General features: G+C 38.7%; 1 protein-coding gene and 1 long non-coding RNA gene across 2 annotated transcripts in view; one reads left to right on the forward strand and one right to left on the reverse strand.

The window, feature by feature from the left end:
* Positions 1-429, reverse strand: part of LOC121010656 (uncharacterized) — a 4,217-nt gene extending 3,788 nt beyond the window's left edge. Inside the window, exon 1 of the long non-coding RNA XR_005781314.1 lies at positions 345-429. This is a non-coding gene — a long non-coding RNA (uncharacterized LOC121010656). The remainder of the gene's footprint in view (positions 1-344) is intronic.
* ADAMTS19 (ADAM metallopeptidase with thrombospondin type 1 motif 19) overlaps positions 1-13,450 on the forward strand; it is a 241,183-nt gene that overhangs the window by 1,450 nt on the left and 226,283 nt on the right. Inside the window, exon 3 of the mRNA XM_040444385.1 lies at positions 22-542. Coding sequence (XP_040300319.1) covers positions 22-542 — 521 coding nt within the window. The remainder of the gene's footprint in view (positions 1-21; positions 543-13,450) is intronic.

The following is a 13,450-nucleotide window of genomic DNA, read 5'->3' on the forward strand; positions in this document are numbered from 1 at the left end:
GCGGCGCTGGGGGCGGCGGAGGCGCCCGAACTCAGGCGGCCGGCAGCTCCCGCGAGGTGCGCTCGGTGGCCCCGGCGCCGCCGGGCGAGCCCGCCGAGGGCCATTCCGCACCCCGGCCCCGACCTCGGCCGCCGTCGCCGCCAGCGGGCGAGGAGGACGAGGAGTTCGAATCGCAGGAGCTGCCGCGGGGATCCGGCGGGGCTGCCGCCCTGTCCCCGGGCGCCCCGGCCTCGTGGCAGCCGCCGCCCCCACAGCCACCCCCGTCTCCTCCCCCGGCCCAGGAAGCCGAGTCAGACGGTGACGAGGTACTGCTGCGGATCCCGGCCTTCTCTCGGGACCTGTACCTGCTGCTCCGGAGAGATGGCCGCTTCCTGGCGCCGCGCTTCGCGGTGGAGCAGCGGCCGAGTCCGGGCCCCGTCCCGACGCTGGCAGCAGCGGCCCGGCGCCCTCCGGCGCCGCCCGATGCCTCCTGCTTCTACACCGGGGCGGTGCTGCAGCACCCTGGCTCGCTGGCCTCTTTCAGCACCTGTGGAGGTGGCCTGGTAAGCGCTCTTCCTTCCCCAGCTTTTCACTTTCCCGCCACTCCTCCCTCTCCCCTTAGAGACCCGGCTGGTTTGCATGCACCCTGAACTTCATTCACCGTAGTCTGCACCACGCAGTAGTGCCTTCCATTTACCTCCCGCTGAACATCTCCAAGGCATTCAGTGAATCGGAAGGCTAAAGGGATGCATAAACAGCCTTCTCCTATATGGTTACACGTTTCTTCCGGACACGGCATCAAACTGCCTCGGGGTAACTCTTCCTGCTGGTTTTGCTGCTTTGTGTTTTCCAAAATAAGCCCACCACGTGGCTTCTTTTAGGAGTTTGGAAGACAACCAGTCTGCTCACTGCGGAATCTTCTCCATGTTTGCCCCCTCCCACCCCACCACCAGTTCCGCATTTATTATCTCATTTTTTTTTTCTCATGTCCTTCAAAATTGTCAGAACACTGTAATCCTCTAGGGAGTTACATTCTGACAGCTGTCTAGAATTTAAACACATGCACAGCCACACTGGACACCTGTTCAGTGTTCTGTGAGGGACAGGAGTTGAGAAGTAACTGAAAGATTCGGAGCTGCGGAGTCATCCATGACCTTAGAACCCAGTCAGTATGCAAAAGGTCATGCATGATTCTATGGGTTAACTCTCCGTTTGTGAGGTTTGCATTTCATTTGGCAGTAGTTGGCTTTCCTGTTGTCCACACCACAGAAGAAAGCAGTAGGGTTGGGAGCCTTGCCTAGAGGCCTGTTGGAACTGCAAAGTAAAACTCATTTGCTGTATCTGAACAGTAGAGATCATCATTGGATTTTCCCTCCTCTGTCTTGACCCACGTTTTGGGAAAATTGTTACCTCCTGTAAGTTGGCCTTTACTTTGTGGTGAAGTATACATAACATGAAATTTACCATCTTAACCGCTGGTAGATGTACAGTTCACAGGCATTAAGTACATCCACCTTATTATGGGGGCATCACCATTGTGGCCTTTATTTACTGGTTTAAGGCAAAACCCACAAGATATTGAAAACACTAATGTGATTTGTGGCTTCATTCTGCCATTTCTAGTGAGCCATTGATGAAGTCCACAAGGACTTGCCTGAAAGCAACCTGCTCATTGGTAGAAAAACCCAATAGTAATGGAGAGCAGAAAATATCAGTGCAATCAAAACCACCCAAAGCCATGAAGTGGAAAAAGATGGTTAAAAATCCAGACAAAATGAAACTGGAAATTTTTACCTATGCCCTCCTAAGGTCTCATAGTCAAATGATGTAAATTGCTGGACAGGGCTATATTTTACCAGATGCTCATAATGATGAATATTCAAATATGGACATTTGTAGCCATGAGTGAAAAAAGTTGGCATGGAAAAATTACATGAAAAGCTTTTAAAAATGTTTTTTGTGGAACTGATGTTTGAACACTTCACTGGGGGAAACATTTTGTGGGGATTTCATTGTCCACTAGTTTTTGGCTAGAGATTAAATAATTACATATAGAAAGTTCCTGGTGTGGTAGAAGCAATAGGGGATAAAGCATTTCACTGTGTTGAAATGTGGGCTTTTGGTCAGATTTTCCAAATGAGCTATGCCTTCTCTCCATACTTAAGGGAGCAAAGTTAAAATTATGAGTAGGTTTTTCATAGACTGAACAGGAGTTTGACATACCTCCCTGTTTATCATGTTGGACTTTTGCTCACTTTTCCTATTAGCCACATATGTATATGTTCTGAACTGGGAAGTCTTTGTTATTGAGGAAATCTGACGTTGCCAGCAATACAGTATAGCAGTCAGACTTTTGAGTAAAAAGTTAGGCAGATAGCCAAGAAGAGTGCGTTTGTTACTCCAGACTCTACCATGCCAGCCCTTTTTCCCTTATGAGGGTGAATTAGGAAAGAGAGCATAATTTGTTATCTGAGCTCTGACATTGGCTTGTACTCTGACAATTGACAAGTCTTACCTCTCTGGGCTTCAGTGTTCATTAGTAAAATTAGAGGATTGAATGGTTTAATTAAAAACTGGAGGGTAGAATTACAATTCTATTAGATGTTAAATGTTTCCTACATCCTACATTGGAGACTTACAGATAAGGAGAAAGACATTATACACAAGTGGTTATGACACAGGTATCCTTGGGACAGTGACATGATGAATCAAATCTTATGCCTGAGGTAAAATCCAGTTTGGGGAGTCAGGGAAGGCTTCCCAAAGCAGACAGAATTTAACAGAGTTTTGAAGCATCAGGAGGCATTACCCAAGTAGTATGGGGCTGAAGAGTGTTTTGGGTAGAGGAGTGATGTTGAAGATTTAAAAGTGCACACTTACCAAAGGAATGAAAATAAGAATCTCCTATGATTAAGGCCAGAAGGTGCAATAAGGGGAAATGATCCTAAAATGTCTGGTGAGATCAGACCTCAAAAGCCTTGTCTGCTGGAGTACAGGCTTTTTCTAACTATTGATTATCAAACGGCTATGTACTTGCTCTTTTGTATTTCCAGAATTCTGTGATCCTGTAATTCTAATGTGGGGAGTCATGGTGACTTTCTATAGGGGTGAATTATTTATAAATGCAACGGCTTTTCTTTTGCAACAGTTTTTTTTTCTTTCCTTCTCAGTAAGTAAAAGCTTTCTGATTACTAGTTGCTTAGAAAAGAGCAGATAACTAAGTCTGCCTTCCCCCACCTCCTCTCAGCAGCTAGTTTTGCCTTCTGGTGCCTGAACTCAATGCTTTTTGGATTACTACATATTTGAAAAGATCCCAAACTCTCTATCAAAGGAAATAGATCATCAGCTATCCAGGATTGCAAAGTGGTAAACATTTATAAGGTTGGCCAATTCATTCTCCAGATATCAGTCTAACTTGTGCTGTGAAAGGAAAAGTGCTAGAATAGATATTTTGGGTACATGGCTAGGTGATGCCTCTTCAAAGTATTTAATCTTTCTGGATCTCGTTTTTCCTATTTACAAAATGCGCAAATACTATTTGTCTAGCAACTGATATATGAAGTATTCTTACTATTTCTGTTTGAAGTGTTCTTACTATTTCTCTTTCCCCTTATTAGTCTCTAATATTGAACAGTAATCTTATTTCAGCCATATTAGACCAATTAGGTCCATAAATATCATAATACTAAGCAATTAAACATTTATTGAGCGAGTCTTCTGAGCAAAGTATTGTGCAGATACAGAGAATACAAAAAGAAGATGAAGCAGCCTTGATATGTTTCAAGGAGCTCCCAGCCTGGCTTGTCAGTGACAAATGGCAACAGGGGAATACAATAGTTTGAGATAGGTACAAATGTAGGTATGCCCCAAGTACTTTGGTGGTGCTGTGTTATTCCTTTCTTTCCATGTCCACAGCATTTGCAAGATACCTGGTTTTGAGTTAGGCACCCAGTAAAAACCACTGAATAAAATGCAGCATGTGTAATACTTTATTTTGTTTTAAATTACAATCTCTAAAAATTAAAATACAAAAAAGCAACAAATTAATTAAAAAAAATTTTTTTAATGTTTATTTATTTTTGAGAGAGAGAGAGAGAGAGCATGAACAGGGGAGGGGCAGAGAGAGAGGAGGAGACACAGAATCCAGAGCAGGCTCCAGGCTCTGAGCTGTCAGCACAGAGCCTGACACAGGGCTCAAACTCACGAACTGCAAGATCATGACCTGAGCCAAAGTCAGACACTCAACGGACTGAGCCACCCAGGCATCCCCAAATTAATTTTTATGAAAGAGTGCAACAATGATGTTGGCTCAAAATTAACACATTGTGGTTTGTTTGTTTGTTTTTAAAGCACACCTAAGGAGGTGTGCTAAACTAAACTAGATCGGTACACAATTGCCTATGGTTCCCTTTAAATGGACTATGGAAATGATTATCACTAATATTGGGATTATTCTTCCAGGATTATAAAGAGTGACTACTAAAACTGTATGCACTTAATTTTTAAGTTTTATACAGTAATTGTTTTGATTAGGTCTTTATACAGAATCTGCTGCCCTGTATAAATTCAATTTTTTTTGGCAGTTTATGCCTTTTTCTTTTAATCCCACACTATCTGATGCCACAGCAAGTTATGAACAGAAATATTTTAGGGTATCCATTTCGGCCAAGACACTTTATTGGGTACCAGTACTAAGGCAGGAGGAGAGAGTGTAAGGGGAGGGTCCGGGGAATGCTCGTGCAGGAGGGAAACTGGGAAGACGAAATGGAATCGACATCCAAATGAAAAAAGTAAAGATTGCAGATTGACCTCACACATCTATCTTCTTTGTTCAAGCCAAATCTTAGGAATGACAGAAATGATCTTCTAAATAAATCTAAAGCATTATTATAAAAAAACGCCATTAGACGTGTTGACTATCTCTTGGAAGACTGACAATAGTGTGGACTGGATTAATGGAACACACAGAGACATTAGGAAACATCTGTGAATGGTGGGGGTTCTAACAGAACTGCGGGAACACAGGGAGCAGAAGTGGCACTGGATTTTTTTCATGTCCGGTTATGACAATCCATGGAAGCCAAATGTGTGTGCCTACACAAGGTCAGAGAGGGTAAAGGCAGAGCCTTCCTGGGCATGTTGGTGACACCAGAGGACACAGGGTCTCCTCCTCCATAGATGATCTGTTGGCACCCTGCATCCAGCAGAACGTCTCACCTCTTTTGCCAAATAACTGGAGGAGTCACAACAGATAGGACAGCAGGGAAACCAAAAACATACGAGCTGACACCCATGAATCTAAGAAAATGAACCATATAAAGGAGAGTCCTCAAACTCTGGCAAGTTAATACATGAGGCAACAAAATTAATAAGTGGGGCGCCTGGGTGGCCCAGTTGATTAAGCGTCCGACGTCGGCTCAGGTCATAATATTGTGGGTTGTGAGTTCGAGCCCCACGTCAGTCTCTATGCCGACAGCGGAATCTGTACTCTGCTTGGAATTCTGTGTCTCCCTCTGTCTCTGTCCCTCCCCCGCTCACACACTGTCTCTCTCTCTCTCTCTCTCTCTCTCTCTCTCTCAAAAATAAACATTAAAAAAAAACTTAAAAAAAAGGAATAGATAAGATACTTTAATGGGAGTATAAGAATGGATATATATTCATGGAAAAAGTAAATTTAAAACATACAGCAACAGCTGCTATCCAGAATAAATGACTAGATACAATGGATCTAAAAATAAGTGGTTATTAGAATTAAAAACTCCATCCGTGAATTGACAAGTAAATTTCTAACCTAGAAAATCAAGCCCAGAAATTATCCCAGAACATAATATAAATGTTCAATCAAATGGGTCCACAATATGAAAGAAAAGTTGTGAGCCATGAATCATAGATCTAGATGCTTCAAATTTAATAGCAGTTAACTTTTAAAAATAGGTGAAAGGGTGGGATTTTTTTGTGTGTGAATGTACTATAATTTTTTTCACCAATGTTCTGTTGTTTCCAATTTTTCATTTTTATAAGTAAGTCCATGTTTATCATTGGATAAACTTTGCACACATATCTGATTCTTTACTTCTACCCATTTAAAGGATAGAATTTTTTAAATGAATGCAAAGTACCCTAAACATTTTATTCCAATTTAAATCACACACACACACACACACACACACACACACACACACACACACACGTGTGTGTGTGTGTGTATATAATATATACACACATATATATATATATATATATATATATTTATATTTATCAGCCAAGCTTTGGATGTGAGGCCAGATACTTTGTAGGTCAGATAACTGGTATTCCAGGTGAGCCTTACTCAGCATGCATACAAACCAATTCCCAATATAGGTTTCTATATTTGGAAGAAAAACTGAAGACAAATCCAACTGACTTCTAAATGTTTCAGATCTTTTACAATTGTTTCATCCCAGATAAAATTAGAGCAGTTTTCTTTTAGCGACGTACCTTTCTCAAGTTTTTCCAAAATTTTCATGGAAGAAAAGACGCCTTTACACTCCTATTTCACTGTTAAATATTTAGTGTTCGATTAGATTACATGATTACAAAATGTTGTACCTATGTGAGTTCAAACAGATGCAGCTGATTCTTGGTAAACATCCAGGCTGATTGGTGGAAATAATTGCATGCAGCAAGACAAGGGAGGAATCTACTAGCTTTGCACATTCTGCATGTGGCATGCCTCAGTGATCATATTTTCTAGATGGCGTGTAGAGTGTTATTTAATTCAATGATTCGAGTTGATTTGCTGATGTAACCAATAATGGTTAGGTAGAGGTTAGCAGAGTTTGTTTGTTTTTTTTTTTCTTTTGTATCATAATCTCATTTCCAGTGATATAGGAAGACATGCACCTTCAGATAGAAGGATGCATCACCAAGCTCAGAGAAGCATAAGTACAGACCCATACCTAGACACATTGTGGGAGAATATTAGAAAGTCAAAGAGAAAATTCTACAAGCTTAATAAAGGAATGATGATCTATAATGGAATGAATGTTACATGGACGCCAGAGGATCATGAGTTGAGTGTTTCAGAGTTCTGATGAAATGTGATTTTGAATCCTGTACTCAGCCAAACTACCATTCAACTTTTTTTCAAGTTCTTATTTAAATTCCAGGTAGTTAACATCCAGTGTATCATTACTTTCAGGTGTAGAATTTAGTGATTCATCACTTACATACAACACCCAGTGCTCATCCCAATTGCCTCCTTAATTCCCATCACCTATTTTACCCATCCCCACCCCCCTCACCTTCCCTCTGGTAACCATGTTTGTTCTCAATAGTTAAGAGCCAAACTACCATTCAAACCTAAAGGCAAAAGGTAATCATTTTCAAAATTATAACAATTCAAACTTTACCAAACAGAACCCCCAAAAAGATATGCAATGAAGTCTTCTTCCAACACTTTTTCTCCATTTTTTACTATATTCCTTCCTAGATGTAGGTAGGGTTATTAGTTTCCACTGTAGGATCTAGAAGCAGTTGATGCATAAGCAAATAAATATGTATATATCAATTTATAGCTTTTAAGTCTACATTATTGATACACATACACATGTGTGCACAGAGAGATTCCTCTTTCTTTTTTGGGTAGTTTCATTTTGTGTGATTGCAAGTACATTCCATAATGTATTTAGTCAGTTTGATGTTGATGAACATTTGATTGATTCTAATGTTTTCCTATTATGAACAGTGCTAAATAAATAAGACTCTGTAGAAATGCCATTTTGCCTATGTAATGTAACTCTTTGTCAAAGGGCATGGATATTGGTAATTTGGGGTGATGTTGCCTGATCGTACCCCACAGAGGTGGTATTACTTTATATTCTCAGGCCAGCAGAATATAAGAGTATATATTTCCCCTGTGCTTTTGCTGGTATGGGTATTACTAAAGATATTAATATTGGTGAAATCTAATAGGAATATTATCTAAATATAGATTTAATCGATAGTTTTTGTGTATTTTTGGTGAGGCTGCGCATGTTTTCATATTTTTATTCTTCTTTTCCTATAAATGTACTGTTCATATCTTGTACTAACTTTTTAAAAGTTTAATTGATTTATTTTGAGAGAGAGAGAGAGAACATGAGTGGGAAAGGGGCAGAGAATCCCAAGCAGGCTCCGCACTGTGAGCGCAGAGCTGGACGTGGGGCTTGAACTCACAAACCAGGAGATCATGATCTGAGACAAAACCGAGAGTTGGACACTTAACTGACTGAGCTACTCAGGCATCCCTTCTATCCATTTTTCTATTAGAGTTTTAGTCTTTTTCATTTCTAATTCCAGAGTTCTTTTTGTATTAGTGTTTTGAAAAGATAAATGTTAATAACAAAATCATACATGCTGAGTATAGAAAGTTGAGAAAATATACAAAATATATTATCTGTTAACTTACCATCCACAAATAGTCACTTTTTAGTGTATATGAAAAAGAGGAAACATAAATATCAAGTAAACATTCACAATTATTTTCAAATTTATTGGTAAGCTAGTAAAAGCGAATTTCCTCAAACATCATTTCTGGTTCATTAGATTGGCACAAATTATGCAAACTAATAATATCCAGGGCTGATGCTTGGGGAACACCTTATCTTATACATTCTAGGAGAGCTAATTGTGAGAGCCTTTTGTATTGTATGTACTTACATTTTAAATGCGCTTACCCTTCTTTTCAGGAATATTCATATGTGTGCAGAAGATTTACATATAAGCCTACTCATTGCAGTGTTGTTTTTAAGAGCAGAACATTATAAGTATTCATTGTTAGTGGGCTAGTTACATCTATATATTGTGCTGAATGCCCAGAGACCATAAAGAGAAAAGAAATAATTCCTTTCTTCAATGTATTCACAGTCTTAAAGGAGCTGTTTCTCTGCCTCAACTTCTTGACTTCGCTGGGTCCATCACAATTCTCTGATTTAGGAAGTGTCCAGTGTCTTTATTAACTTGAAGAACACATCTCTTTAAGGCATTCTGTATGGTCTCTGGTTCACAATTCACAACGGCGTGGGTGATGATGGTTCTGCCAGTGGTGATGCATGAGAGAAGTTTCCGTGTGTAGAGTGTGCAGATGCTCCATTCTTATTTAAGGAAACGATACAGTGAATTCCGATAAAAAAATTCTAATAAGAATCATCACACTGATGCATTGACATTGTACATTAAAGGTCAATAAATTCTTTAATCCCATATTAATGTATGTCTTAATATCTGGAGAGAAGTCAGGCATGGACCAATTTTATGAGAAGAAATTTTGCTTAATAATATTTGCTTCTTAAATATTAATATTATGTATTTATTTGAAATTTATTAGCTGACCTATGATATACTTTTTTAAATTCAGGAAGTTCTTTACGGGAGCCTTTAGCTATTTTTATGCAACCCTAAATCAGCACATTTTTATTGAGCTCATGCACAGTTCAATTGAGTGTTTCTGCTTACTTGCAATTACATTTTTACCCTGGACGGTTTTATGGGTTTCTGTTTACCAAGTAAAGAATAATGAGAGGAGTTCCAAGTTCCTGATTGACAGGAAGTACCTTTAAGTTAGGAAAGTGATCTTGACCTATTTTGAGGCAGTGGGACAAACCAGTAGTCCCTCTTGGATTATGATTTGGGGGGTTTCCTGAAAGGAAATTTTGAGATTCCCTTAGCTAAGCGAGGACCATAACTTGCTTCAGAGTGCATTTAGGGTGCAGCCATGGCGAGCACATCATCTTGTCTCCATCTCATCTTTATTCTCGTGCCAAGCCCTAGACTGAGAGAAGTGAGAAAATGGGAACTAAGCCATTTTAATGCTACCCAGATATTTGTGCAGAATTATTGCATGACGGTGTTGAGATGGCCCTCGGGGGTTAGAGAGTTTTGTAGTTGACTTTTCCAACAAGAGAAACTCCATTTCATTTCATAATTAATGTGCACATTTCTGTAATAAATTATTAACTGTTTAGGCTTTCATTCAGAGGAGCAGGGAGGGAATGGAGCTGATGAGCCCAGGCCAGTTTTGGCATTATTTAACATCTTCTACTTTCCTGTTGCTTTCCAGTAAAAACAAAACAAAACAAAACAAAAAAACTTCAGCATTTGTTTTTTCTTCACAAGCACATAAAGATGTTTTGCCCCAGGATTGATTGATTGATTGATTTCTTTCTTTCTTTCCCCTTACTTCTGCCTAGCTTCGTTTAAAATACATGACTACTAATAAATAACTAAACTAAACCAAACTAAAATATAATAGAATAAAATACATAACCACTTACTGCAGTGAGCCTACATCACTGGCTCTTTGCTCACCCTTCTCGGTGCTCTCTTTCTTAAAGCCTGGTGTGCAGACAGTTTTATCAAAATCATGGTAGTGGGAGTGAGACTGAGGGAGTTGGGAATTCTCCATTTATATTCAGAATCCCATACTGGGCCTCAAACTCAAGAAATGCATTTTAAAAGAATCCAAGGTAATTCTTGTGCAAGCTAGTATTTGAGGGCAGCCATTCGAATTTTAAGTGCTTTGAAAACTCCAGCACTCAGGATCTTTAATGACTAGATTTACATCCACCAAACTTTACACCCTAGGTGTCTTGAATGAATTTTAATACTCTTTGGTAGCTCTTATAGTGAACTTGGATACCTTATGTCCTTCCCTTTAATATCCTCCTAGGAACCCAGTCAGATGCCATTGAGCTGGAAAGGATTTTATGGATTTCAAATCGTTATTAAACAAGCTATAAATGTGAACTAGTTGGGAGGGGGTATAATGGGACCTTTATGCCAGGATGAATGTTTTCCTACTCTTTAGGTGAAAAAGTATACAGAACCTGAAACCTGTTTCCCATTCCAGAATTTGGAAGTCAACAAAGGCTAAATTACTACAAACTGTCATCAACAGTTTTCTGGGTAATCTAGCAGGACACTTACCCCACATGTTTTACAATACTTATTGTAATGAAATAAAGTTTGTCAGCAACGAAGGAAGAAACATTCCTTCATACTGAAAGGGGCCTCCCTTGGCAGCAAGTTTAGATGTGGATACGTGAAGGCTGAGGCTCATTGTAGAGGAATATTAGAAAATCATTGAGAAAATTATAAACTTTTTGTGAGGTTACCTACCCTAGAATCGCAATGTAGTGTGGTCGGTCAGGTTAAGAGGACCTTGGAGATGTGTAAGGATCAAAGGGTAAGCTATCTCAAATGGCAGAAATAAAATGACAAGTCTTATCTACTTGTTCACATTCTATGAATTGGGATGTCAAGAGTACTGTAAAACTCATTAGAATTTGCAGTCAAAACACATTAACCTGCTAAGAGGAATGGCCAGGCAGATAATTGTGTCAACTAATCTGATAGGTGCAAATGGTGTATTTTCCTTATTACTTGGCTTCGAATGTATATAAGTAACATGTGATAGCTACATTTTCATGATAAAAGTATTATATTATCAGCAAATATTTTAGTGTGCCCAGTTCATAGACGGGCAGGTCAGTTATTGAGCGAGGAACTTACCTATATAATTAGCATAGGGTCTTTGTGTTGTTTGCTGACTCTGGTTGTATGCTTGCAGATACAATAAATAGCATTTCAATATTTTATAATAAGAAAATAGAAAGTTTGAGCCATTTATTATGGAACTAACAGTTATGCATAAATATAACTAACAAAGTATAATGTCTGAGTGATTCACTGTGGAGATATCTGTTAATAAATTGAATTTAGTGTCCTGTTTTGTCTACTAATGTAGATACTTCCTGTGTGTCTAGATCTCCATCCAATTAGAATTTTGTCAGTTCAAAATATGTGGTTCTAATTAGTAATGTTTTAAAAAGTATTGAATTGGTATCTTTCTTTAAAATTTATTTACTTTGAGAGAGAGCACATGCATGCACGCGCAAGTCGAGGAGAGACAGAGAGGGAGAGAGAGAATCCCAAGCAGGCTCCATGCTGTCAGTGCAAATTGTGATGAGGGGATCCATCCCACAAATCTGTGAGATTGTAACCTGAGCCAAAATTAAGAGCAGGGTACTTAACCGAACTGAGCTACCCAGGCACCTACAATCAGTGTCTAGGTTGGAAGTTCCTATGTAAGAATTTTTCTAAGTAGAATCTAATTGTTTGTCATTAGTGAGATAGATTCATGAATGTGCCAAGCTGATTTTTCTAGGGTAAATCCTTATTTGTAATGTAACATAAAGGACATTGTGAATGTTTTTTTTCTCCTATTATCTTTTTTCTGGTATGACTTATAGACCCTAAAATTCTTTCAAATGTACAATGCAGTGACTTCAAGTACATTCACAGAATTGTGCAGCCATCACTGCTCTCCAGTTTTAGAACATTTCCATCACCCCTTTCACTCCTACACATTTGTGGTCACTCTGTTCCTACCCCCAGTCTCAGGCAATCACTAATCTAATTTCTGTTTCAATACATTGCCTTTACATTTCATATACATGAAAACATATAAAATTCAGTCTCGTGTCTAACTTATTAAATTTTGTGTAATGTTTGTGAAGCTTATCTGTGTGGTCTCATGAATCAGTAGTTCATTTTTTTTTCTTGCTGAATAATAAGCCATTGTTGATATAACACCGCATTTTGTTTATCCGTTCATAAGTTGTGGACATTTGGATTGTTTCCACTCTTTCACTATTATGAATAATAGTTAATATGAACAGTCATTGTGTAGATATATATATACACATATATATATGTGTGTGTGTGTGTGTGTGTGTGTGTGTGTGTGCATATATATATATATTCATTCCCAAAGATAGACATCTAGGAGTGGAATTGCTAGGTCATATGGTAAATTTACATTTAATATTTTTGGAACTGGACAAATTCTTTTAGAAAGTATTGCATCACTTTGCATTCCCATCAGCAACGTATTAGGATTCCAGTTTCTCCACATCCTTAACAACACTTATTATTGTCTGTTTATGATTATAACTAATCATGTGGCTCCACAGTGGGATCTTTTTGTGGTTTTGATTTGCATTTATCTGGTGCCAATGTTGAGTATCTTTTCATGTGCTGTCCCGTAGCCATTCATAAATCATCTTTGGTGAAATGTTTACTCTGATCTTTTGAGTATTTTAAATTAGATTTTTAAAAATCTTCCTAGTATTTGGTTTTAAGAGTTCTTTATATACTTGGGTATAAATCTTTTGTCAGACATATGATTTGCTAATGTTTTCTTCCAGTCTGTGTGTTTCTGATCAGTTTTTTAATGGTGTCTTCTAAAGCTAATCTTTATACATTTTGAAAAAAAATCCAGTATCATTTTTTTCTTCATCAAATGTACTTTGGCTTTGGTGTCTAATAACTCTGTGTCTAACTCAAAGTTGCCTAGTCTTTCTCCCATAGCTTGCTTAGGTGTTCTTCCATACTTTTGGTTTTCATATTTAGGTCTGTGACTTACTTTGAGTTAGTTTTTCTGTATGGTGTG

This window comes from Herpailurus yagouaroundi, unplaced genomic scaffold (assembly GCF_014898765.1).
Source record: "Herpailurus yagouaroundi ecotype Mexico unplaced genomic scaffold, PumYag 192, whole genome shotgun sequence".
Classification (NCBI taxonomy): domain Eukaryota; kingdom Metazoa; phylum Chordata; class Mammalia; order Carnivora; family Felidae; genus Herpailurus; species Herpailurus yagouaroundi.